This window comes from Gymnogyps californianus, chromosome 21 (assembly GCF_018139145.2).
Source record: "Gymnogyps californianus isolate 813 chromosome 21, ASM1813914v2, whole genome shotgun sequence".
In the NCBI taxonomy this organism is placed as follows: Eukaryota; Metazoa; Chordata; class Aves; order Accipitriformes; family Cathartidae; genus Gymnogyps; species Gymnogyps californianus.
The window spans coordinates 2,926,343-2,952,876 of NC_059491.1; the positions used below are offsets into that span (position 1 = coordinate 2,926,343).

The following is a 26,534-nucleotide window of genomic DNA, read 5'->3' on the forward strand; positions in this document are numbered from 1 at the left end:
TACTGCATTTGTAGAGATACTGGGAGAAAGCTATTCCTGCAAGAGTATTTTCTCTCAGCAGCTTCAAGCAGCACTTAAATTTGCCTGATATCCAGGAATGAAATTCAGAAGCAAATATACAGAAGCAGTCCTAATTAGCAAGTTAAGAACCATTCACAAGATGGGCAAATGCATCTGCTTCTTGGGCTTTTTGGCCTACAAGCAGATCTAGGTTCAGTAATCCTTAACAGATTAGATGAGACAAGTGGAACTCTGTATATGAACATGCTGACTACAGAGAAAACCTGCAGCAGGGTAAGGACTGAACTAAGACTTCCAACTGCTTTGCACAGAGGAAGAAAGGTTAACAGAGTGCTTAATGCGTGTCACACTGAACACAGGAGCTTGTTTACGGTCTCAATGCCCCAAGGGTGCTATGTCTCCAGAATTACTGGAATTACAGCTTTTGAAGTGAGCATAAGGAAACAGCCGTTCTTATTCAGATTCCAAAGTCACCCTTCACAGACCAAGATAGCAAAATAGAGTACTCACACTGAGAACAACTCCTTCAAGGGCATCCTGAGCCTTGCTGGTAAGACGCTTACCAACCTGGAGAGGACAAATTCAATTACTGACATGTAGAAATCGACTACAGTTTTGACAACTTATCTGGAGAAAAAGGTCATATGAAATGACAATGAGCTCAGCCCACCTATGCTATCTCCAATAGTACGTTTATTCACAGACCCGTCGACAGCTCCCTGCCTGACACAAAGAGCTGCAAAAGGAGTTCTGCATCCTCAAGGCTGAGCGCAACACAAAAACAAAGCTAAACTTTACCTTGATAGGATGCTTCAGTGCCTCCAGCACAGTAATGCGCGAGGTTTCTCTCACCAGGGAAGGTTTGCCCAAACGTGCTTCTATGTATCGCCCTGCTACTGCTGTGGCATTCTTGGCAGAGTAAACACCCACTGCCAGCAGGGTTAGGCCAGCCACCTGCAAAGAAAGGAGGGAAGGATTAGGAAAAACACTTGGCAAGGCAACGTTGTTGTGTGTAGCGTGCCCTGTGGTGGGGAATTAAGATTCAGGACAAATGCTGACCAATAGGGATTTATTTTTGGTAAGATGTTTTATCCCTCTTCAGACAGTAAAGGTCTCACACTCTCTATTCATAGGGCATTTAGTGCTCTTGCATCTTGCAGTGTGAAGGGCAGACGAAGCACATGTAATGCATATAGTCATGTATCCAGAAGTATGTACTCCCTGCTCAAAACGTGCGTGGCTTTTCAGACTTTTAACTAAATAGAGTATGTATGAAGACAAATAGCCATCAGGCTTTGCTACAAACTGGAGGCATAAGCCTCCTACGAGAAAACAGTATCTCCCGTAATGCTGAAGCTTTAGCTTCCAGTGTTACGAACAAAAGCACATTGGGAAAGTGGTGTGGTTTGTTTTTTTTCAGGTATTCTGTGCAGGCAGTTAAGAATAAGCTCACATCAACCAGGTGCTGTCTGCCAGACTACCCCTCACCATACAAGAAAATGTATGCCGAATTAAAGATGCCATGACAAACATCTGAATTGTGGCTGCCACCAGGGCAGTACACAGCAGGGAACAAAAAGGACTAGCCAGGGTACACCTGCTAAAGGTGAACAGTCATGTCCGACCCAACACAACAGGAAAATAGGTACTCAAGAGGAGCCTCAAAGCCAAAACCACCATGCGAATTACCATCACCGCATTACAGACTGTTCTTTCAGAAACCCCAGAACACGACACATTCCCATGAATTTGCCAGTGAAGCAGAATCCAGACTTCTGTGTGGTTTATGGTTGCTGCTCAGTTCAGCACTACGTTGGCTCATATTAAACCAAGAGCCCCACAGGCAGCTTTTTCCACCATAGCTAGCTGTCAGAATAGACAAGGAGCTGTGCTGGCAATACTAAAGACACTCCAGGAGGTTGCTAAGAATAACATTTCAGGACATGATTTGAAAGCAAGACTTTACAGAAATCTTCAGCATGTATAGGATTGTTTCCTTAATTCTCAGAGACTGATAGCACTGATAACTTCTATAAAACTTCTTAAGATGCACAAACATAAGCCTCCAGTTCCATCTGTTTGTACATATGCAAGCGAGTCAGGTGATTTACCAGAAGTCCTATTCACCTGAAAATACAAGGGAACAAGGGGCATTACTTTTAAACTGAGAGGTGTTTAGGAAGAGGCCGACTGTTCCACACCGTTCTGAGTGCAAGTAATCAGTTGTGTTCAGCTTACAGCTAGATGCCAATAATTCATATCAGAGCAAGCGCAGATAGACAAAAGAGCAAGCTGCAACAACTGCTTTTAAAGTAAGCGGACTTCTACTACAAGTACAGAACAAGGTCAAAAGCCTCAAGGACAACAAGGATGGCATTGTTCAATAAACCATGAGACACCATCTGTTCAGTTTCACTCTGCTTAAATGTGTGACATCACCTTTCCTTTGCATGGAAACATGAACAGTTCAGAACTGCGAGTTCCAAGATGCAAAGAGTAAGACGACCTCTGCACCTGATTCATCTCAGTTTACAGGGACTTTAGAACACAAAAGAGACTCCGTCTTTTTAGCAGCCTCCCTCTAAAAACAAGGTACCATGACAAATGATCTCATGCACTCTTACACCATTTGCTTTAGCAACATCCAGTACTAAGCAAAGTTACCGGTTGATACATCAGATCCATCCAGGCAGAGGTAAGTATTTCAGGCTTTTGGACTTCACTGATGTTCATATTACAAGATACAGAGAAATACAGCTTTAAGACTGACAGCTATGTATCAAAACAGGAAAATTACTCGACTCTCACATTCACAGAAGAACGCAATTACTATGCCAACTCCACAAATCAGTCTGATTACAGTGCCTATTTGTTTATCATGAAGTATCTAGCAAAGGAATGAATCTCTGACTGATAAGCAAAGTGAATTCCACTAAAAAACCCCAACAAACCCAAAAAACTTTAAGAGCCTTTGGAATTCTGCTTGGATGGGAAGAGGTAAGAAAAGAGCAGCCCTTACGGTAGGCAGGAAGAGCTGAAAATTCAGGGCTAATTTAGAGGAACCCTAAAATAACTGGCTAATTCTTACCTTACAGTCATTTTTCAAAGCAACAGAAAATATGAGTTCCAGCTGTGTGATCTCCTTTCCAAAAATATACTTACCTTTTTTTTTTTTTTTAAAGCTAAATGTCCCAAATTCACAAGACAAGAGCTTGTCAGAAGCAAAAATGACCATAATGCAGGAAACTGGTATCTGGGTCAAGAGAATATGCAGCTAAAAGCACCAAGCTTTGCACTAATGTGCAAAAGGCTCTGAATACTGCAGGCATTCCAGGTACAGCCTACAGATTACAAAAGGATCCACTAAAGCATGTCTTGTTCTCCGCAGTGCACTCAGGCAGTGTCTTTTGTATCAGCCTGTGTGTATAAAACCAGAGGGCGGAGCAGATGGTGGTGACTGACTTAAAGCAAAACGTCCATTTTAACAAGCCATGCTACTAAAAATGTATTTTCACTGTAAAGTTTTGTTGTAAGTAGTACACTGAGAAACAACTTTATGTCCGTAAGAAGCCACTGCCATGCTGTTTTGTCCTGTGAAAAGATGTTGGTCCAGCTTTTAATCAGCTTATTTAGCACACATAACAGTTCTCTAAGTGTTCTCTAGGCTACATCAAAATTAGATTGTTGTTGTGAGTTGAGATAAGCAGCAAAGTGAGTTTTAGATCATGTTCTGCAAGGTCTTGAAGTTCCAGAGACTAGGAATGCTCTTTATAGATGAAAATGGTACCCTCAGACTCCCTGATCATTGAGAGCTGACAGTCTGCTATCCACCTGGGATGAAAGTAGCAGGCAAGTTCTTGGCAGCTAACTTGGTGGGAGGAAATTGCAGCTCAGAGACAGAATGCATGCAAAAGGGGAATACTGAAGAATTTCTCTCCGTGGCCTTAAAATCATGTACCTTAATATTATAATTAAAAAACAAGAACAAAGCAAACTTTCATGATGCATCTCTTACTATTTTCTAGGGGACTGTTCTCAGAAACTTTTTACTGTAAGGGGTACATGATCAAAAAATTTGAGACCACTGGTTTAGAGGGAACAAACCCCTTTTGTGTTCACCAGATCAACTATTACACATCTCCAATATACTTTCCCTAACATTCCTAAAAAGACACTTCCAGTTTGTAGTTTAACTGCAAACATACAAAAGACATCGGGTGGGGGGAAATGGCGATTAGATCCCTGTTCCCAAAAACCGCCACTGGCAAAGAAGTCCTGTAACAGCAGCGTTAAACGTTTCATAATGCTCTGTTCACCTACAAACATTTATAGACGTTCATGCATCATGAAAGTACAATGAACATCAATCATTAAAAAGCTGAATGAAAGCTTGTCAGCTCAGAGCCTAGTCAAACACAAAAATTGCATTCAAGATCTCAAAGAAAAGATCTGCAGTTATCTCTAACTGGCTATTAGATAAAACCCCTACTCCCCGACATACATAAGAGACAGCAAATTCTAGAAGAATCTGTGAAAAAAACCCAACCTGTGAAAAAGACTCATCTACTTTTTTCACAGAATCTGCATCTATTACTTGTAATAGCTGGCAAACTTTCAGGAAACGTGTTTGTAAAGGTGATGGTGCCTCCAAAGGCAAGACAATTATATACTGTTGATCAGTCAAAGCCAGAACTTTTGTGACCAATGAGAAGCGAATTATCTATACAGAGAAGATGAGAATTAATCTGAATAAAAATCTGAAGCACAGTATCTCCTTAAATGAGGACTGCAGAGAGCACTAAGTGAGCAGCAAATTCCCACCATGGTTTACAGTTTATAAACATATCAGAGCAAGGAGTTAGTTTCACACACATTTACAGACAAACTTTTGTGGAAGTTATCAATACATGTTACAATCTTACCGTGGCTGTAACTTTATCCCAGTCTGTTACAAAAGCACGGAATCCTTCCCCAAAGAGCATCCCAGCTGTCCTACAGTAAGCAAACAGCAAGGCAAGCAGAAGAGAAAGGTATTTCAAAGACTGAATTGAAACAATTCACAAGACAACTTTATAATGATCTTCAGATCTTAGTCAAAGCTAATTGAGAGCTCACCTGGGAATTGAAACATGACCAAGCATGGCAAATATATTTACAATCATCTGATGTCTACACTTGATCTGGGATTAAATCCAGAAAAGCATTTTGCATTAAGATGATATCAATTTCTTTCTTTAATACATTATTGGTGCTGAACTGTAATAAAAGGTATTTAATTCTAAAGCTTTTTTAATTCAAAATATCAAAGGACCTAGAATTAACCAATTACAAATCTAAGTGCCCACCCCTTTGGAGATAGACTGCTTTATACCTTTATGACATATGTTCAGAAACTGAAAGAACTCTGAGAGTTTTCAGAGTAATTCAGTCTCAATCTTAGCGAATAAGGCTTGAAGTAATCTGTTAGAAAAACTGTATAAAATTCACAACTCTATAAATAGTCTCTTTGGTTCACATTCAGATGACAATGTAGCAAAACAAGTGAAAGAGAGGGTTCTCTTTATAATTCCTATTGTTCAGAGTACAAGCACGTACAAACTAACTTTCGGTATTCCTCAGAACTTGGAGGAACAACCACCAAGGATTCCCAAATGATGGGAGAAATCTGCAAAAGCAGCGAGGCAACCCATGCCCTTCTCCTGGCTTGCACATACTTGAGGGACTCTAATACTGTTTGGCGATGTTCAGCAGCTTTTAAGCGGATCTGCTCCCGAATGATGTCTGCATTCTCCCGCTCAGCCTTGGCACGGGCTCTTGCCTCTGCCTCGACACGCAGCATTTCGTTCTTATGCCGCAGCTCCATCTCTCGCTCTACAGTAGCTTAAAAAAAAAAAAGGAGAGAAGAGGACAATCTTTTGGGCTGGCTTAATCCCAGGTACCAGGCAGGTGAAAGAGATGCATTGCTTTATCGTGGCTTCACAACAGCTGTGTGTGGTTCCATAGCAGCAGACTTCAAGATCTTAATTCCCCCCCACCCTCCCCCAAAAGGCAGCCAATCAGTACAATATTACAGAAGGCAGACAAGGAATTTTCCCTCTGTGCTCAGAGGGATCACACACCAAATAGGTGGCCTTCTCCAGATGGCACAGTGCAAGACAATAATCATGCTTCAGTTCTGGAAGTTCATTACCAGAAAAATTGCTCAGGGCAAACTTTAGTCAGAGATGAGCTAGACAATCAGGGATAAAGCAACAGAGAGGGAAAAACCACAGTGCTAGGCACTGCTGCTGCTCATCAACATTATTTCAGAGAGGAAGGGTGACACGCTACAGACAATGAAGGACAACCCTGAGCAAGTAACTACACACCATGTAACACACACTGCTTGTAAGGAAGAGAAGCAAAACGAAGTTGCCTGTAAAATGCTGTTCCAAACAGGAGTTTGGAAGCTCTGTTACTTCAGACACACAGAATTGCGACAGACACATTAAGATGGATGTGAATGGAGGATGAATGAGAAACCTAAGAACAACCCAGGAGATGAGATGAGGACTTCATAGCCAGCACCCTCTATCTTCAGCAAGAAATCCTGACTGGACCACCCAGCTACTTGATACCTGACACCCATCTTGATACCTGAATGCTGGACAGGCTACCTTGACATTCATATCTTGGTGCCTAAGAGTAGGCGGATACTACAGGAGTAAAACCACCCTCTCCTACAGGGTTTCACCATTGAGCTTTGTTATATCATTGCTACATTACTTCCCTCAAAGATACCGACAAACACTGAGAGTACACCAGATGGCAGCAAGGACCAGACAACATAGCAGTCTACATCTGTGTACTGAGCAAACCAGCCTTCTGATCCCTTTGGTCGTACACAAATTGCCTTATATTTCTAAGACTTGTGCCCTAGTGGAGTCCCACTGGAGTTCTGCAAACCCAGTGATTCTGGCAATTCCACAACAACGAAAAGAAACAAAGCAAGTTTGAGACTAAAACTTCATTACTCGGCTTTTATTTTTCTACAGGAAACAGCGAACAGAGACCAGGTGACACAGACTCAACCGCTCCTCCCAGGAGCTATTTTGTTTCTCTTCCCTCCTCAAAACTGGTCTATTTTAGATTGTCCCAGTATAAAATCAGAATTTCAGTTGCTGTATCAGGAGATGCTGACAGTTCATCGGGAAATCCAAGCACCACAGGGCAGACGTTCAGGAGTGCAGCCACTTCTAAAATTAATCTTGGAAGCAATTGGTAGTTCTAGTACTACTGGGATTTACCCATTACTTGCCAATATGACATTAACACATGACCCTAATGGAGCATCAACCAATATGGACAAGGAGTCAAAGATCAGTACAGAAAACTCGTATGCCCACCCACTCTGTCACTAGCTACAGAAAAATTACTAGCTTACCACGCCTCATGGCTTCCTGCTTCTGTACAGATTCTTCCTGCTTCCTCAGATTCTCTTCATTAGCAAGTTGCTACAGGCAGAGATGACAGCAGAACATGAGTTAAAGTTGTAAGAACTCGGTCAAGTAGGTATTTGTGTAAGCTTAAGTACTACAAATATTTTCAAGAAGCTAGTGCTCAGGTTGAAGTGCATTCTTCTTCTCCCCATCTCCCAGATTCATACTCTTAATCCCATGCTCCTAGCCACTTTGTCCTAATTCCTGACCTTTGATTTGCCTGGCCAGCACTGTTGATGCCAAGCAAACAGCATAGATGAAAGCAACTGTGCCTAGCATCAGCCATCTGGCTAGCACGATAGGGCACAGTTCCAGATCACTGCTTTGATTTAAGAAAGCTGCTATACGCTTCCCAGCTGGGTTAGAGAAGGAAGCTATCATACCTGCTGTCGCATCTGTTCATCATAGCGCTGCCTTGCCAATTTGTCCTGGTACTGGGCTCGCTACAAAAAAAAAAAAAAAAAAGACTATTCAGCATATAAAGATTAGGCATTTAAGAGAGAACCTAGTCCTGACGGCAATGAGGTTTGGAACATGCTGGGGGAAAAAACAAAACAAAAAACCCCACATAAAAAAAAATCCCGGGTTTGAATATGAACAGAGCAAAGTTTGGGGCAAAACATCGTCAGCCAGCACCAAAAACTCCTCTATGCTGAGAAATCCATATAGTCTGACTTCATTTTAAAAACAAAGAACAAGTGTTCCTTGGCCCAGAAAAGGAGACTTACTTTACTGGGAAAACCATGTTTTTCATGTTCTAAAACACGTTACCTGGACTGGCGATTGCAAGCAATAGAACTGTCAAGATATGCTGCCTGTCAGATGAGCTCTGTTTCTGATTGATTTTCTTGTTCCTCATTAATTTCTCTATCAATTTTCCCCTACAACTGGCAAATAAACCCATGTCATCTACACTCAACTGGAAGTGGTCTGAGGGCCCATATCCATCAGCAAGGAGGACTCTGTACAAGGGATGATATTATTCTCTATTCCAAATACATAGACAGCAGGACAGCTTGCAAGTTATCTCCTCAACAACTGTAAAGCATGGCACTTCAGAAGTAAATCATGATCAAGTTTGCTTTGACTTCAAATGATGCCCTGTGAACTGCAAGAGTTCAAGAGCTAACTCATGAACAGAGCAGATGACTGTGAAGCCTGCTTCCTGAGCCAGCCCCATTCAAAGTCCAAACTCTGATATGATAAAAAGCAACGTGTGCCAAATAAGCAGTTTTAGCTATAGTAAAGCTAGATAATCAAGCTAGATAATCAATTAGAATTAATCAATCTCCTAATTTCCTGTGCCCTAAAGTAAAAAGTCACCATATGTGAGCTATTAGCATGTAAGCTAGCTTACATTTCCCTGATTGCAGTATTATTGCCACTTCAGTAACTCATGCTAAAACATACCAGAAAGCACCAACGCTGCTCACAATACAGCCTCTGGTAACTCTCAGATTTGCATCACTTCTCCTCTTAAGGTATTTTTTCCTGTCTAAAAGATCAAACTTGGAAGAAATAGGGTTGCAGGCTACTTAAGACTGAAATCCAAATAACTTAAGAGGCATTTCATCACCCAGGCTAACACGTATACTTGATAAGCCAGTAGTCTTCAACCTTTTAACGCCATCAGCTGTTAGACACAAACAAGTGTATCTCAGCATGTTCAACAGCGCTTCCCTGGAAGTTCCTTTAGGAAAATTTCAAAGAGCACACAATAACAGTAACTGCTACTACCGGTTCCTTTGGATGTTCAAGAATTTGGTAACAAAAGTTCAAGACAACAAAGCTGCAAATAACTACAAATCAAGTTCAACATTACAAAGCCAGAGTAGAAGCTGGGCTCAGTCTGTGAACTGCCTCACATCTATGGCTGCCCATGATCCCCTTTCCCCCACCCCCCAAAAGGAGCAATTAATGCATTGTTGCCTTTTCCGTAAAGGAGGACACAAACAAGGTCTCCCATCACTTGGCTTCCCCCTCATTCCCTTACTGCTTGATGCTGTTTTGTTTCTTCACTGAGTGTTTTTCGTCTCTCTTCTGCTTGTACCCGTATCTGCTCATTCTTCAGTTGTTCTATGGCAGCTTCATACTCCTATTAAGACAGAGAGATAATCATCACAAATGAGCTCAATACATCATCCTATAGAGAAATACCAGTGACAATTATATTCCAAGAAATCCATCTCTGATCAGAGTGCAAAGCTGACCAATTGACACAAGAAACCTAAAATATGATCATAAAATATGACTGTAAGAAATCTCATAATTAGCCATTTCAGGATTAAACACAATTTATTAAAAAACAAAAAAACAACACACGAACTGTCCTGGTTTCGGCTGGGACAGAGTTAACACTCTGTACACTCAAACAATTCCCAAATCCTCCACCCAACTAGTTTACAGTTCCCTGCAGAAAACCCTTATCATTCCTAAAAATGGTGGTGATATTCTAGGAGTTACAAAACCACTTGGGACATGCAAATTGTAAAAAAAGCCATAAAATATGTCCAAGAATACGCCAAATCAGCTTGCACTTCACCTTCCAGAATTACTTTTTTTTTTTCAAAAGGCAAATAACTATTATTTGCTGAAGCTGAACAGCAAAAAGAAAAACTTAGCACCCTCTGCAGATTGCTAGAAAATGAGACTTCGACTTATGCCCCCCACAAACCCGGCAGCTGCCTGAGGCGGGCTAGCTGTACAACAAAGAGTTCCAACATACCTTAAGTTTTGTTTGCTGTTCCAGCTGCAAGGTCTGCTCTTGCATCTGGGCAAGACTAAGAGCATCTTTCGCATGGCCTGAAATTGACAGTGGGAAGAGGTTATTGACAGTACAAAGGTCTTTTCTCAAGAAAACACCCAGTCTATTCAGTCCAACCTGGTGCTAGCTGAGACGGTCTAACACGCAGCTCTGAAGCCGTACATTCAACCTTCCCTGCCGACAGATGGTCGGAAACCTTCTCAGCACACTCCCGATCTGAAGTCAACAGGTTTACCCTGCTGAGAAGGTGCTCCAGCACCTTCCTCTCCCTTCACAGGCCCCGGAGGAGGCGCTCAGAGTAAGCCAGCGACCCGCAGGGCCGACCTCGGGGCCCTACAAGCCGCCGAGCGCCTGGCAAAGAGCAGCAGCCCCAGGCGAGCAGTGTAAGTGCCCGAGGCTGCCCCGGCCCTGCCCGGGCCGGCGAGCGCACGCACTCCGAGAAAGCGGGACCTGACAGGACGCGAGGTACCGACTAACGGACGCGAACCCCGCCGCCAGACTGTGGGCACCGCGAGCGGCGGGGCGACCCCCGCCCTGGCCCCGACCCCAGCCCCTCACGCACGGGAGGCGTCCAGCTCCCGCGCCGCCTTGGCCGCCCGCTCCAGGCCCGTGGGGTCGAAGTTGCTCCATTTGTCCTTGGGCGGTTGGCGGTCCCCGGCGCCGCCGCCGCCGCCCCCCGCCGCGCCGCCACCGCCGCCCGGGGCCGGCGGGAGGGAGAGGCCGGCCGCGCCCGGCGCCGCGTCCCCGCCGCCCGCAGGGGCCGCGCCGCGGTTCAGCCCGAAGAGCCACGACATGACGCCGCCGGCAGCACACGCGCGCACGCGGAGGACGCGCCGCGCCCCGCGCGCGTGCGCGACGGCGGCCGGGGGCGGCCTCCCATTGGGCCGGGCGCGGTCGCACGAAGTGCGTCGCCCCGCGGGACGGCCCCGCCTCTGTCACGCGGCGCAGGATGCGCCCGCTGATTGACGGGATGACGCGGCGGGCTCGGCCGGCGAGTGGAATTGGATTGGCAGCGGAGTCGGCGAGTGGGCGGGACCGCTGGGCTGGGGACGGGTCGCGGGGAAGGACAAAGGAGGTCGGGCGGCGCTCGTCCATAGCAACGGGAGTGCGGGGCGTTGCTAAGGGGAGTGCGGGGAAAAAAATAAATCTATGTGCTCATGCTTGAGACAGAGGTATCGTTTCACTTGCAAATCTGCTCCTAATCAAATGGCTTGTAATGCGAAGGACGACATGAAGGCGGTTAGAAAAGGGGAGTAGAGGAAAAAGGAAGGGAAGCAGCTGTATAAGTCAGAAACCTCTCTAAAGCTCACATGTAAAATCCTGCAGCCTGAAATGGTGTAAAACGTAGAATACAGCCTAGAGCATCTTCAGCGTTCAGAAGCAGGCCAGGGGCAGTCATTCAGGTGTCTTTTTTTCTTTAAATGTTCGTGTTTCTTCCCAAATGCACACCTGAGTAAGTCTCTCAAGAAGTTCCTGGAGAATGCTTGATTTTTCTATCAGACTAATTTGGTTTTGGGGTTTTTTTCTGTTTGTTTTTTTTGGTTTGGTTTGGGTTGGTTTTTGGGGTTTTTTTGTTTGTTTTGTTTTTGGTTTGGTTTTTTTTTTTCTGTTGGTGACCTGGCAGATTCATCGCTTGTTCTAAAAATCAGTGTTGGCTCTTCTGTGTGATTCCACAGTGCCGTGCATATGTTTTGGAAAAACCAATACAGTGGCAAAGTAGTTAATATCTGTTACAGAGTAATATCCCATGCACTCCAGCCCTGTTCCTCAAAATAATTAATCATGTTTTATCTGCAGTTTTCTAATTTACATTTTTAACTTTTCACCTTGAGTCAAAGAATGTATATTGAATGTTTAATAAACATTTGATTGCAGTACTGCTTAGTACAAAAGCAAAAAGACAAGGACTAAACAAACATCTATAACTGCACTTGTAGGCTATTTTCTGAGCACATTTCACTGTCTAGAACAGAGACTCCCCACTCAGCTTGTACAATCAGCACCAATTTCGTACTGGGTGGAATCTTTTCCTTCATCTTGGCAGTGGTAAAAACATTCCCTGAACCTTCATACCTTTGAGGTGTATGCTGGCTTGTATTTCTCAGTGAAGCTGTCAAAGTTCAGCCTATTTGTACCAGGCAGTCATCTACTACAGTAAATTAAATGCCTTTCTGGCTGACAGTAGCCAAGTGCAGACATAACCTCCATATTGCTTTGAGAAATTAGCTAGTGCATCCTAATTATAGTTGTACTTTGACATCTCAGTGAGCCTGGCATTATACAGGGGAAGGCTGCAAGTAGTACACACTTAAGAGCAAGTTTCTTCCAAGTGAATGCAAACACTCTAGCAAAGTTCTGGAATTGGGGAAGCATACTGTTTTCCTTCAGAAAACCATTAGGTGTTTGTCTAGATAACAGATCAGCCAAGTGGGATAACCACTCCAGTTCCTGACAGATCAGCACCTTCCTGGAAGGTTGTGTTCAGAAAACCCATGGTGTCTTGATACAGGATAGTAGGCATCTTTGTATTACTGAAGAACATGTGAACTCCCTCAGCAGATCACGCTAGCAACTCCAAGTTAAATCTTTACTAATAGCCAACACCACATGCATCAGAAGGTGCAAGGACCCTAAAGGAAAGCTGGGAACAGCTCATCTACAAATGAAGCTCTCTATAGTTCCCCCCCACCCCGAACTTAGTTCCTGCTGGGAGCCCTGATGGTTTGTGCTCTCATCCTACATAGGTGTTTGGGTGTCATACCCATTATATCAGTACAGACAAGATGCTTAAATAGCCCTAGAAATCATTAGGCTTTAGTTAAAAAAAAAAAGTTTAACTTACCTGTCCAACTTAGACTTTTCATGTTCATGAGTGCTACCAGTTCTGCCAAGATTTAAGGGACATTCACTTTTTGGCTCCTTGTAAAACAATTCTTACTGAAGCTGAGACATTCTTGAGACTGATATATTTCCACTTATATATTTCCGACACATTTTTTGAAGGGTGGGGCTAAAGTTCCACATAAACCAGACTGTGAAGTCATGGGTGGAATGCTTACTTTTCAGTCATTTAAAATTGAGATGAATACCAGCTTTTCAACCCATACCTCTCATTAGAACAAATGCTACACTTAACAGATTTGCCCTTATTGCCATCAAGAACGAAGTAATCATTCAATAGCTCTTGTATTGTATATTTAATTGCCTTCAAAAGGATGCATTACAATTGGGGGAGGATGACACATTAATCTATTAGTAAACTATGCAGGGAGTTGTGCAAAATTAATTTCTGTCCTACAGCAAGAATGAACAAGATTATCTTATTGCATGAGTGATTCCAGAGGCTTTATCTTCCCCTCAGCACAGAGTCTCCATTAACATTAATCAGTCACAAATGCACATTCCAAAGGAGAACACAAATTGTATGAAATCTTCTTATTGAGTTAATGACTCACCTACCTCCTATCCCTTCTTCCTGTACAAGAAGACAGCCCAAGGCAAATGCTCCATAAACCTAGATACGACGAATTCAGCACTCAGGAGACAAGGTCAGTGGCAAAGTTCCTCTCAGCTCTGAAAGAAGCTGTTTTAAGAAGTCCATAAGCAGAGCTAATGGAGGGTTTGCAGGATGGAGCGACACTGCATGGGGGCTCTCCAACATACAGCATAGCTTTAAAATAAAGTTCCACATGTAGGACAAATAAGTAATAAATTTAAAACAGAGCAAGCGTTACTGAGGGAAGGTGTTCCCACTGATGCTGGTTTTTGTTACCAGAAAAGTATATACATTTCTTTACAGCCCTAAGCCCTGAATTTTGGAACCATGCTGCTCCAGTGGCTTTGTCACTAGGTATTAAAATTGTCTTTTTTTTTTTTTTTTTTCCCCAGCTCCTCTTTCCAAAGAGTAGCTTAGCAACAGCAAATTCAAGCCTGGGGCCAAAGGGAAGGAATCAGATTTACTCTTCTCCCCTAAAAACCTGATTTTTAAGTGTAGCTCAAACTTAGCACTGGGTGGAAGCCCAGGACAAGACACTAAGATGTGATAGGTGTTTTCAGAGCGCAGAGGATAGAGCCTGGAATGATAGTGCTGGAGACTTACTGTCCATAAGTGGTCACAGAACAGGCTAATTAATCTCCATATAGCGGCTCTGATAGCAGAACTCACATCCAATTTGGTGAAACTGATTGGAGGTATGTCACAGTAATTCAGTGGTCACGATCCAGGCAGTACTGCACTGTTGTTTGAAGGTGCATATTTGAATGAGAAACAGAAATAACTGCTTTAGACGGTCTTGCTTTCTAGCTTTTCTTGACTCGCTGCTGCTCCTTGAGCTCAGCTGAGGGCTGAGAGCTCTAGAGCAGAGTAACCTGCTGGAGAAGCAAATTCCCAAGTTTTTGAGTTTCCTGCTCTCAGACTGATACCAAATCCCAAGGCAAATGACTTGGGGGGAACCGAACCCTTCAAGTCCATCTGGGATCTGTATGTCATTGCAGCAGATGAATTTAATACCAGTGCCAGAGGGAGAGTGGAACAGTGTTGATGAGACTCAAGAATTCAGCAGGCAGACAGTGAGCAAACTTTTCTGCTAGAGCACTCCGACAGTGCTCATCAGCCCTGGCGTGGCATGGCCCTATCGTTCCATTTCTCACAGTTCACCGACCAAGCTCTGCCATAAACCAAAGACCATCTGAGAACACTAAACTGTCCTTGCACTTTTTAAAAGGCAGCATGTCTTTTATAAAGTGTCTCCACGTCCTGGCCAAAGGCCAAGTGGGTTAACAACCTCTTTTCTTCCTCTTCTCAGAAATCCTGGTGGCTTTGACCTGATCTCCTCTGCATACTGTACATTTTTGTATTATGTTATTCTTCTTTCTCCTAATGCTTTTCCCTTCCATCCCTGAGATGCTATACTTTTGGGATGCCTAATTTGAACTACCTGTTGTGTACACTGGCTGAGTTGGAGGAAAGCTGCTTTTTGTCAAGTGGGTTAGTTTCAATGGCTGTTGACAGCAGGAATGGATTTGGCCGCATGTAATCTTTCTCTGAGTGCAGGTGCCCAGAATGAAAGGCCAGGGCAGTAAACAGCCGAGTCTTGAACGCTCATAAGCTGCAAAAATAAAACTGTAACAATATTTAATAAATAGAGAACAGGCAGTAAGCAAGCAACAGTGAGGATTCATCACTTTGCCTTTTGTTTGTTATTTGTCAGGCATATTTATATAAAAGAGGGTACAGATTTGGGATCTATTAGTTGGATTGGTTGTTCCATCCAGCCGAGCTAAACCTTTAAGCTTTGTGAGAACTTGGCTGAGGACAGCCTTTAGGCTTGACAACCAGGACACCTCAACAGACAGTGCGGGCTGGGAGGTGGTCTGTGAGCTTTCCAGTTTCCGCCCCTGACCCCTCCTTTTTGTCCAAGTCTTTGTCCAAGCAAGATTCCTTGCCCTGCCAGGAATCAGTTCACTCCAGAGTCTGTCATGCTCTCTGTCTGTGCTTATATCCTTGGGTCTCTGTAGCTGGGAAGAACACAAAAAGTATAATGTCAGCTTTATCCACCCATTCACCAAATTTAACTGAGTCAGAGATCTCATCCCTGCGGTCATCTTCACTATCACTCCAGCCTCTTGCTGGGAAGAAGGCTGTGCTGCTGCACTGTCACACAGCTTCTTTTTAGCTCTTACTTCACAGCCTATTGAGAATCCCTTTGTGTTTCCTGACAGTAAGTGGCTTCTGGGTAGCGGGAGGAGGAAAGCAGACGTGTTGTGCCTTAGTAGCTGTGTTTAATAGTTCGCTTGTCCCTGCCACGTTGAAAAGTGAAGGGTAGCCAAGAGTTCAAATGACTTTTAAACAGCGCTTCCAATGCCCATGCCAGCTTTTAGCAGTCTTCCCGCCCTTGTTATCCCAAAGTAGTTGCAGGACTGTCGCCACTGTACACTTTCTCTCCTGCCTGCAAACATAACGCCACTAGGAGGAGTATTTCTCTTAAAAATGGGGGAAAGAGCCCATCTTTGGATAGTACCTTTTGGGCTGATAGCTGTGATGAAGCCCTATTGGTGAGCTAGCTGATGAGCACAGAGTATTTCAGCCATGAGGGCTCCTCTGTGCTGGATCTCCAGCACCTCAGTGCCCTTCAGGACACTTTCCCTTGGCTGAAGTGCCCCAGGATTCTGCCCTGCACCCCAGCTCACCTGGCTGCATGTGCACCATGCGGCATAGCCCTTTGCCTGGCTGGTTCTTGTACATGGGCTTCACACACACTTTGTTAGTGGTGCCTGAAGCCAGGTCTGTGAGGAGCACGCTGTGGATCTGTGGCGAAACGCTAATGACAGATGAAGGGCCAGTTTGCCGCCGGCATCTGACCCTGTAACCAAGGACTTTTCCATCGGCAGAGTCCCAGGAGGCTTTCAGGGTGTTGGGGCCCATGTCTTCAAAGCGAAGGTGCCTCACTCTGGAGCCCTCTAGAGAAAGAAGATTCATGTTACTGTGGGCCATTTTTATGGAGCGGTCCTTACCACCTAGCTCCTTGTTCCTCCTGAGGGGATTGCTGAGAAGGGGTTGCCAGCCAGCCTGGTCTTTCTCTGTTGTAGAGATGCAATAGCCCATCACTCTACGTCTCCACACTGGAGGAGCTCAGCCTAATTAGTTCTTAACTTTGTCCTGATACCAGCACAAAATAATTTTGTTAGCACTGTTAGGCACTGGTTGGCCAGCTCCCACAGCCTCAGCTGCTGTCATTCTCTGAGCTCCTCACTCCTGATTCCTGATAAGAGCTAGACTTTGCCTCCTGCAATATCTTTACAGGTACCTCTTCAGAGCAGAAGCTTCTGCTGATGAAATTTCCACCCCTCTAATGCTAAATCATACCAAAGAACAGACACTGAGGAGATAGGAGGGAAAGGCAGTTTTCTTTCTTCTTCAGGGAGATTTGGGGCTCTCCAAGTCCATTCTGCTTGTGACTGCACGAGCAGCTTGGCAGTACGCACCCTGTAATAGCAGTCATATTGTGCACGTCTGATTTGCTTTCAGTCCTATGCCTTATACATCTGCTACATCCTAATGGTGTATCATGTGCTGTTCATCAGAAGCTGCAGTTTTCCCCTTCTCTCATCCCCCCCCCAGTAACTGGCTTCACCTACAGGCAGATGATCTGTGTAAAGAAACAGGCGCACTTCAGAGACTCCTTGTGTCCATATAGTTTCCTATCAGCAGAGTGCTGCTCACTCACCTTCCTGAGTGCATGCTTTAGCTGACAGGGATTTCTCCTTTCCCGATTTGTAGATTGCAGTCACTGTCACTAGATAGGTTGTATTGGGTGCCAGATTCTCCACCACAGTGCTATTGTGCTTGCCATCCACCTCCAGCAGCTTCACTGAGTTCCCAGGGAGTGGTCCATACAGGATCTGATAGCCGATCACACTGTCCAGTGTAGGAGCCCAGCTAACATGGAAGCTGTGTGGCCCAGACTCTGAGATGAGAACCTGAGCTGGGCTTATTTCCTCTGAAAGCAATGTAAAAAGATGTGAATGAGTATGTAATTCAAGGCATAAGAATGCTGTCAGAGGAGCATACTAGACCTCCACCATATTTGGCTTCCAGGAGGTGGAAGAAAATCCATCCAGCAAGTGGATGTTGGTAGTCATCCAAGTCAGCACAACCCAGCTCAGCCCTAAGAAAATAGTTTCTCTACCTGTGCAGCATAGAGTGGGCAAAACTACTCACCCAAACCTGTTCTTACATGCAGAAAATTGACACTGGATGCAAGTTCATCTTGACTTTGTCACTCCTGCTCAGATTTTCAGTGTGCCACTTTTTTGCATGTTGCTATCCAGCATAAATCTGAGTTATTATTCTGGCTCAAATGACTAGTCTGCACAGAGGGGCTGGCTTCTGCTCTGAGTGCTCCTCCTCTCCTTCCCTCTTACACAGAGATTCCCCATCAGCAGATACACCTGCCTGGAGAAGCAGCATGCACCTGCTTTAAGAGCATTACTCTCCCCTAGCTGCACCTGCAGCCTCAGGTAGGAGACAGGGATCTCCTTGTTCTCATAGAAGCTGCTCAAGCTATGAAGGTCAAAATTCCCCTTTCGCAGTAACCCACACAAGGCAGCACTGCTTTTGCCTGACCATCATACTGGGATAGTGAGTAAGTATGTGCAGCAGCCTGTGCTTCATCCCCAGTGCACTCTACACCTCAGCCCTGTTAAATACTTGCAAGCTGCAGCTCCTGCCGCCTTCTCCCAGGGCAGTGGGCTCTGCTTTCCTCCGGATTCACAGATTTTTAAGGTTGGAAGGGCATCTTATGACCATCAGACCTGATCCCCTGTTCTGGGCAGTGCAAAACATCTCTCTAAGGAAAGAGCTGCCAGCTGAGTGCCAGCATAAAAAAGCTCATTATGTTCTGTCCTGACCACAAACATCTGCCTCCTCCAATCAGACCATGAGGCTGTGGGATGCAGACCAAAGGCTGTCCTGTTTGCTTTATATGTTTGAGGCTCAGCACAGTGGAGACTTCCCCCTTGGTCACGACTGTGCACATTTTACCTGCCAGTGTGGTAACCCTTGTTGTCTGGGGAGGGAAGTAGTGGACGTTGGATTCAGGAATGAGTGCCACCTCATAAGTAGTTTCCGGTGCAAGGTTGCTTAGCATGAGGCTAGTATGAGCCCCAGACACTTGCTTTGTCCTCTTCCTTGCTAGATCATCTATTGGGGCATACTCTAGGGTGTAGTAGCCAGTTTCTTCGGAGAGGAGTTTGGGCCACATCAGTCGGAAGCTGCTTGAGGTGATATCTACTGCATGGAGCCGATTTGCTTGGATAACATCTGGAAGAGAAACAGTAGCAAGAAATCACTACTGACATTAATACACAGAACATGGCACATCTAAAATAGAGGCCCTTCTGGATGGGAGATGTAGCCTACAGTAACACTGGGTGACAGCTGAAGTCACCTAGGTGTAGCCAAGCCCCTTCATAGCAATTCAGTGAACCAGACCCTCTTTGAAAGGTTCAGGAGCATAAAACTAAATCCTTGGAGCCAAGCATAAAGCTAAAAAAAAAAAAAAAAAAAAAAAAAAGTAAAACAGGTGTCAACTGAGGCAGCAACATTTGGGTTTTCACACCACTCCTACCACTCGGACAAGACCCTTTCACTGAACAGAGCTTGCAAAGGAAATGCATATGTCCTGACCGCCATGAGGTGTCATTTTGGCTAAAGCAATGGCTCAGGTGTGTCTGTACAACAGGCTCCAGGTCAAGAATGCTAATGCACCTTGCCTCCTAGGCATCTCCAGCCTCAAACTGGTTTGCCACAAGCCTCCAAGTTGCTCTATAAAGCCCCAGCTTTCCCTCTCCATTCTCTCTGCCTTGTCCTCTGTGCTATGGCCAAATGGTGCTGGTGATCTGCTGTGACAGAGAGGCCTGGCACAGCAGGAACCATGCTCCTGCCCATCCAAGCCCGTCTTGTGCCACCAAGAACAAATCTGGAGCGGTCCAGCAAGTTCTGGGCAGCTGCTACTGCCTGACAGATGTGTGGGAGTTACTGTGCCTGGCCAAACAGGCAGCTTCCCACACTCAGCAAGACATTACAATGTACCCAAAATGGCAAGCAGCACTGGCACTGCCTGTGACAAAGCTGGAGACAGAATTTGGGCATCCGGGTTCCAAAACTCCTGCAGTCAGTTCATCCTGAGCTCCCTGTGGAAATCACCTACTAGTGAAACCAAACCACTAAATTTTGTCATGTATGTGAAGCAGCCCAGAGTATGAAGAAATACATTTCTCCCTGCTCTCTGTCTGTACCCGGTGCCAGGAAGAAGGGGCAGCAACTGGGGACTGTCCAGCATTTGTTGAGCCGGCTGCATTCATCCCAGCTGAAGTCACTCCCTGCAGTGTTTCACAGAGCTCCATTGTTTTGTGACATTCAACATTCAGAGCCACTCTTGCGCTATCTCGCCTCTCTCCCCCCCTGCACAGAGGCTTCTTTTCAAGGCTCATGCTACCTTTGAGTGCTAGACCCTAAATGCCAGACACGAATACCTCTTCTGACACTCTGCAGTTCCCCCAGCTTCCTCTGCTACTTGACCCTTCTGACACACGTGGTCTCCTGAGCCCATCTTGGGCAGAATTCCACTGTTCTCTGGTCTTCCAGAGGGGCAGAACTTTGTTTCTAGCTCCAGGGAAGTGGCATACGAAGACATAAAGATGTTTTGTTTTGTTTTTTTTTTTTTAAAGGATTTTTAAAAGCACCCTGAGCCTTAAAGAAGTACGTGTGCTCTGCACAGTGTCACTCCTGAAACCTTATGATAGTACTCTCCAGCTCAAGCTTAAATACTTCACAGAGTACTGTAAGTAGCTCTCACTGGTTGCCCATTACACAGAGGTAAAGGGAGGCACAAAAGTCTGCCCAGACCTGCAAGAGAACAGGGGATAGCCTTGCATTCTCAGACTTGTCCTTTAACTGGGAGAAGATCAGCTCTCCTCCTCCGAGCCGCTCCGAGTCCCTGCCAGCTTCCCCGTACCAAATAAAGCAGCCTCAGTTTTTCCTCTGAGCTGTTCTTTGGCTCTTCCAGGCAGGCAGGAATATTTCTCTCGTCCGTGCCCTGCCCGCTCCCATCCCCACACGCTGCCAGCCAGCAGCACTCCACCCGGTCAGAGCTTGGAGGAGGCAGAGGGTGCGAGGCAGCACCACGGGGCCTGCGGCACTGCACCCTTCTGTGAGCCCCGCAACTACCAGTGGCCAAGCCACAAAGGAACAGGGAACAGAGGAAAAGCCTCAGCGCCAAAAGTCCTGCCAAAAGCTCAGGGAATGGAAATAAGTGAGCTTGGAGGCAGGGCCCAGGGACACTGTGAATAAATCGGGCAGATTAAAGTGACGGGGTGCAACACCTGAGGGACATGCTGCAGTAAGCCCACAGCAAATAGCTCTGCCCCTTGTTGCCAGATTACAGATGCCTTGAGCATATAAAGAGGGCAATAAGCCCCAGAAAATAGATGCCCGTGGTATGCTTCACAGCACCTCCTTGTTCCCAGAGAGAAGCAGCAAGTCAATCTCTTGTATTAGACCCAGGCAGTGCCTTCCTAGCAACACTCAGAGACAGCTTGTGACACATTTGCCTTCCACCTCCTGCCTCTTGGTGACTTGAAACACCATTTTGCAGCCACAAGTTTGCTGGCATCCCATGAACACTGGTGAGGTCAAGATTAGACTCGCAGGAATACTGCTACTTTCACGGTGTGTGCAAGAAATGCAGCCAGGCAGCAGATGAACCTGTTCTAGCCCTGGGTACATGATCCCCTCTCTGCAGAAGCTTCAGCTAGGACTTGGGACAAATCACTTCTGCATTGTGGCTCTATTTCCCTACTTTGATATGGATGGGGGGAGGGTTCTGATTCTGGGAGAGGGGAACACACTTCTCCATTACCAGAGTGGACATTCAAGGTCTGAGATCACTCCCTCTGGTCACCTGCTTATATTCAGTGCTAAGTGAGCATGTCAGAGGACTCCAGGCTCAAAGCCGTCACTGCAGCAGAAGTTATCCAGGACCTCGTTTCACATTAGAAATGTGTTGCCCTCAATATGCATGGGAAGTGGCTGATGATTTGTGACTGCTGGGCAGGTGGGCCTCTGCAGAACTTGGCTCAGAAGATGGTGCCAAAGGATGAAACAAGTCAGCAGTTGTCAGTTCAACTGGCTGAGTGGAGAGCAAGCAGATGCTAGCACAGAACCTGATGTCATCTCAAAGGAATGCCTTGGTTTCACAATATTTGAAGGTCCTTACCCAGGAGGAGAGCACCAAAGGCCATATATTGGGTACATAATACATATGATGCAATGGGAGAAGCCTGAGCTAGAGTCCCCTTACCGTCACACCAGGAAAGGCAGAGGTATTTGCCAGGAGCCAGCTGTGGCTGTGGCCATAGCCAGGCTGGCTGGGAACTGTAGCCTGCTGCATTCTGCAGACTCCTTGTGTCGGGACCATGTGCCAAGGAAAAAGAGGGGGAGTGAACATACACATCCATCCACAGTCCCTGTCTTGCACCCTTCTGTGTAGTAGCATTACTGGAACTATTTCAGGTCCACCATGCCTAAGAAGCAGCCCATCTTCTCTGCTCTGTGACACAGCCAGGTTTTTCAAAAAGGGAACTGAGGCAGAGACATCGCATCCCTTTGCCTCAGCAGAGCCCGTAGCAGGACAGAAATATAGGTCGGAAGAGTAAGGCACCTTCCTTTTGTCTTCCTGTCCAAGTAGTGGCTGTCTTGCTGTCTAGGACTGAAAACCCTTGCTGTGAACTCCAGACTCAGCCCTGACAATTCGTTATATTATTTGTCTGCTCAGATCTCTGATCAAATTTCTAAAGGCAAAGAAAATACTTAACTGAGCAACGCCTACATAAAGGTGTCTACCTTTGTATAGTGAGGTACAGCTGCGGAGATTGAACTGTTCCATGGAGGGTTCTCAGCTGACCTAAGACAATAGCAACTTGGTAGCCAGGGACCATTGTGTTGGAGTATCTATGGAGCAGGCATGAAACACCCCATTCCTGGATAGGAGGTGGAGGGAGGAGAGCAACTCTTGACAAAGCTTGTTTGTGCATCTACAAAAAGGCTTTTAAAAAACAGTAGCAAGAGATGAAGATAAGATAGCAGCAATAATAAAAGCAGTCTGGGCCATTCCAGAGTTGGAAAGGCCTAATTTCTGCCTGCCAAGGATCCTGTCTGTCCCTGCTATCCCAGGGGCCAGAAGCAGGAAGGGTGGTGATGAGGGCTGCCTCCTCCAGGCAGGGAAGAGTGGACATATGTGGCTTTATTAAGGCTAACTCAGGTGATGTTACCAATGTCTGGTATTTTGCTTAAAGCACCAGCCCTTGGATTCATGTGGGAATCTCTCCTTCCATTAAAATCCCAGACTAGTAACTTTTAGACCCGGTGGATGCACAGAATACTGCCCTCAGGCACAGCAGAGTATTTATCACCTTTGCAGATCTTACAACCTTCAAGACAATCTTGTTCTGCAAGGATATGCAGGTGATTTCTCATTTGGGGGTGCTATTTTATACCATCCGGATTTAGGATGCACTAGAAGCTGAAACAGCCACTTGAAATAAAATGTCTAGGGGTCTGTGTGGCATCTGGTACAGTAGAAGGACTGCTGGTACTGCCCCATACTCATACAGGAGAGAAGCGGATGACTGGAGGAGAACATAGTCCCTGTGTGTAATTTGTGAAATGATCATGGTTGGAAATAGAAAGAAATTGCTACATACAGAGGATTCTGTGGAAAGGGTTACTTGGACACTCCAAAGCCAGCTCTAACCAACTCACATAGCAGAAGCCAAATGAGGAATTAAAACAGGATTTCCGATGGAGAGAGAGCCTCCAGAAAATGAACGGAAAGTCTGCAAAGTCATAGTAACTCACTCAGCTTTCCAAACAAATCCAGAGGCATCTGGGAGGCTGAGGCAACACCCCTGCTTTGCAATCACAGGGACTCCCACCGTGATGGCATTCAAGAGCTGCAAAAAGAACATGCATTGTGCAGTGCAGCATGCAGATTAGCATGAGATATTCCTCTTGGCTTCCAAATGCCTGTCTTCTGGCCCGGATTACAGCTTTGGGTCTCCTCAGACCCTTTCCTGGATGCTTTAAAAAACAAGACTGCTGAAAAATCAAATCTGCTGTCTGTTCCTGCTCTCTGCACAGCAACCGCCACAACCACGCTAGCAACAACGAAGTAGCAGTTGGCCTGCTAAGCCTAGCAAGTTAGGGCTGGGATTTTCTTCCAAGGGCTGTGCTAGCCAAGTCAGGCTATAGATCTGGTGGATGTGGAACACGTTACAACAGGGGATTTATGGAACAAAAACATTCCACTCCTACAGTCTTAGCGCTGATAGCAAGCACCATTGTTAATTGCTCTTTGTAAGCGAACAACTGCCAGCCGCTTGTAGGCAGGAGTTAAATATCTCAGTGTGTGCCAGCCACTGTGCCTGCACATGATGGTATTTATAGGAAGTCAGATCTACCCTAGACAAGAGTTTGAGGGAGCTGACAGGACCAAATCCTTCCCAGGCATACACATCCCATTTTGTGTATGCAATGTATTCAACACGTTTGTGTCCTCCGCCTCCATCAGACGGCACATAGCCAGACAGCATTTTAGAGAAAAAAATTCACCCTGAATGTGAAAATCAAGTTCAAGGGGCTTAGGCACCTTGCTCCTACAGTCAGCAGCTTCTTACTGTAGTTAAATCGTTGCCTGTTCGGGAAGCCTTTGGTTAACAACCTGTGCAGGTGGGGGCATTTTCATGCTAAGTTTGAATTGTACAGATGTCTGTGACCTGCATGATTCATTTCAAAGTCTTGTGGGTTTTTAAGGAATCCAGATAATATGCTGCCTGAGCCTCCTTCCTTCATTAACAACTGAACAACTCATTACAAACACAAGTTCATCTCATGAACAGGTCTGCAGAAGGGAATTTGACCCAGTCAGTCATGGGACCTTCCAAGGGGAATAGAGATATTTGTCCCAGACCTCCTAAAAGCCTTGGTTTATACTTGGACCTATAACACTGTGGACAAAGCACCTCAGTTTGCAAGGGCAGCAGCTGTGGGTCAGGAAGACCATTGGTTTTAGGGGATTCTCACACTGCCTACCCTGCAGAGCCAGGCATTAACTCATATTCAGCCCTGTTGCAAACTCCCAGTGACCACAACCCAACCCCACTGTACCTAGGATAGCATCTCGAAGCTCCTTTGTGATGATGGGTAGATCATCAACATCCACAAAGTGCAGGTGCTTCTCAGGAGGCTGGCTGGCAGCAGCAGAGAGTTCTAGGTAATTTCCCCGTCCAGTGCTGACAATGAAGACTGTTACTCCCATGTCCTTCAGGAGCTGCATGGGTTCAGAGATGTCATCAGTGGAGAAACCATCTGTCACCCAAACCAGTACCTTGGGCACATCTGGTCGGGCACCAGCTTCATCACTGAAGAACTTCTCCTTGGCATAGGAGAGCGCTTTGCCTGTGTTAGTGTCGCCCATGAGCTGCTGAGTGTCCCGGATGGCTTGTTGCAGAGTCCCACTGGACAGGTACCGGTCAAAAGGGAACTCCATGGTGGGCGTAGTGCTGATGTGGATGATGCTGGTCTGGACATCTTTGGGGCCGAAGGTGAAAGGTTGCACAAGGTCCCACATGAATTCCTTGACCCTGGAAAACTCATAGTAGGAGACGCTGCCAGAGCTGTCCAGCAAGAAGAGGAGGTCCCCCTCTGAATTGGAAATAGACGGCTGGGGACCTAGCAGGGGAAGAGAGAGGAGGTGCGTTAGCAGAATGATGTGAACCCATACCTGCACAGCCATCTGCTAGGAAAGCTTGGTTATCTTGTGCCAAATCTCAAAATTCAGTGAGAATTTTGCTGGGTAGAGACCTCAGGATTTGCCCCATTTTATTATTATTAATTTGCATCTAGTGTGAGGGCTCCTGGGCTTTATTCTCACTCCTGCTGTCAACTGTCCAGGAACTTCTCACCCCATCTCCCTAGCACCCTGTCTTCCCTCATTGGACAGCTTTGCTTATACTCATCTGTTTGATCACAGCTGTTCTTTGCGAACACTTTGAGATGCTAACGCTGAAGTGTTAGCCAGAGGTCTGCCTGTGATTGTTCACAAACTAAGTTCTCTTAGCACCTTTTGTTTTAAAGTACATTGCCAGAAAAGCTGTTTCTGTTGTGAACAAAAAACTGGTTCCTAAGTCCTCTGAGGTCCAAGAACCTGAATTGGTTACAAGATCACAAAGAGCAAGAGGGAAAAAGTTCCTGAGACACCCCCACACACACTGAATAGCAGGATTGTGACCTGTGTTGGACTATTTGTCTCCCACTGCTTTCTCTGGGTTCAGTCTCACTTTGGGATGTCACAGCAGCTCAGCCTGATCTAGGCCCTGCCCAAGAGGGTCACTGCAAGGAGAGAAGCCAAAGCACTGGAGCGCAGCTGGAAAGAGCTCTTGGAAGCACTGCAGGACAGCAGCCTAGTGCTGATCTGCCTGGCCATGGGACCCTCTCAGCAGCACACTTCAAAACACACCACCTACCCCACAGGGTTTCACGTTGGCCAAGAGGGCAACAGACATGCAAAGGAGCAATTAGAGCATCTCAGCGATGGAGCAGCAGCAGCCCTGAGCTCTGGTGGTGTGCTTGGTCCATCGCTGTGAACAATGGCACAATATCCAAGCACACAAGAGTTGCAGCTGCCATGCTCCATGTACTTCAGTCAGCTGAG

General features: G+C 45.8%; 2 protein-coding genes across 3 annotated transcripts in view; both read right to left on the reverse strand.

Annotated features, from left to right (window-relative positions):
• The window catches only part of LOC127024827 (ATPase family AAA domain-containing protein 3), a 30,099-nt gene extending 19,139 nt beyond the window's left edge, over positions 1-10,960 (reverse strand). Inside the window, exons 1-9 of the mRNA XM_050909519.1 lie at positions 10,826-10,960; positions 10,225-10,301; positions 9,493-9,594; positions 7,883-7,942; positions 7,445-7,514; positions 5,736-5,901; positions 4,944-5,013; positions 820-975; positions 532-588 (exon numbers count right to left, since the gene is read on the reverse strand). Of these exons, the coding sequence (XP_050765476.1) occupies positions 532-588; positions 820-975; positions 4,944-5,013; positions 5,736-5,901; positions 7,445-7,514; positions 7,883-7,942; positions 9,493-9,594; positions 10,225-10,269 (726 nt within the window). The 5' untranslated portion in view covers positions 10,270-10,301; positions 10,826-10,960. The remainder of the gene's footprint in view (positions 1-531; positions 589-819; positions 976-4,943; positions 5,014-5,735; positions 5,902-7,444; positions 7,515-7,882; positions 7,943-9,492; positions 9,595-10,224; positions 10,302-10,825) is intronic.
• Positions 10,961-13,445: 2,485 nt separating this feature from the next.
• Positions 13,446-26,534, reverse strand: part of VWA1 (von Willebrand factor A domain containing 1) — a 34,237-nt gene continuing 21,148 nt past the window's right edge. For both annotated transcript variants that reach the window (XM_050909521.1, XM_050909522.1), the window contains exons 3-7: positions 24,989-25,552; positions 18,806-19,084; positions 17,490-17,762; positions 16,453-16,722; positions 13,446-15,780 (exon numbers count right to left, since the gene is read on the reverse strand). In XM_050909521.1, the coding sequence (XP_050765478.1) occupies positions 15,740-15,780; positions 16,453-16,722; positions 17,490-17,762; positions 18,806-19,084; positions 24,989-25,552 (1,427 nt within the window). In that variant the 3' untranslated portion in view covers positions 13,446-15,739. The remainder of the gene's footprint in view (positions 15,781-16,452; positions 16,723-17,489; positions 17,763-18,805; positions 19,085-24,988; positions 25,553-26,534) is intronic.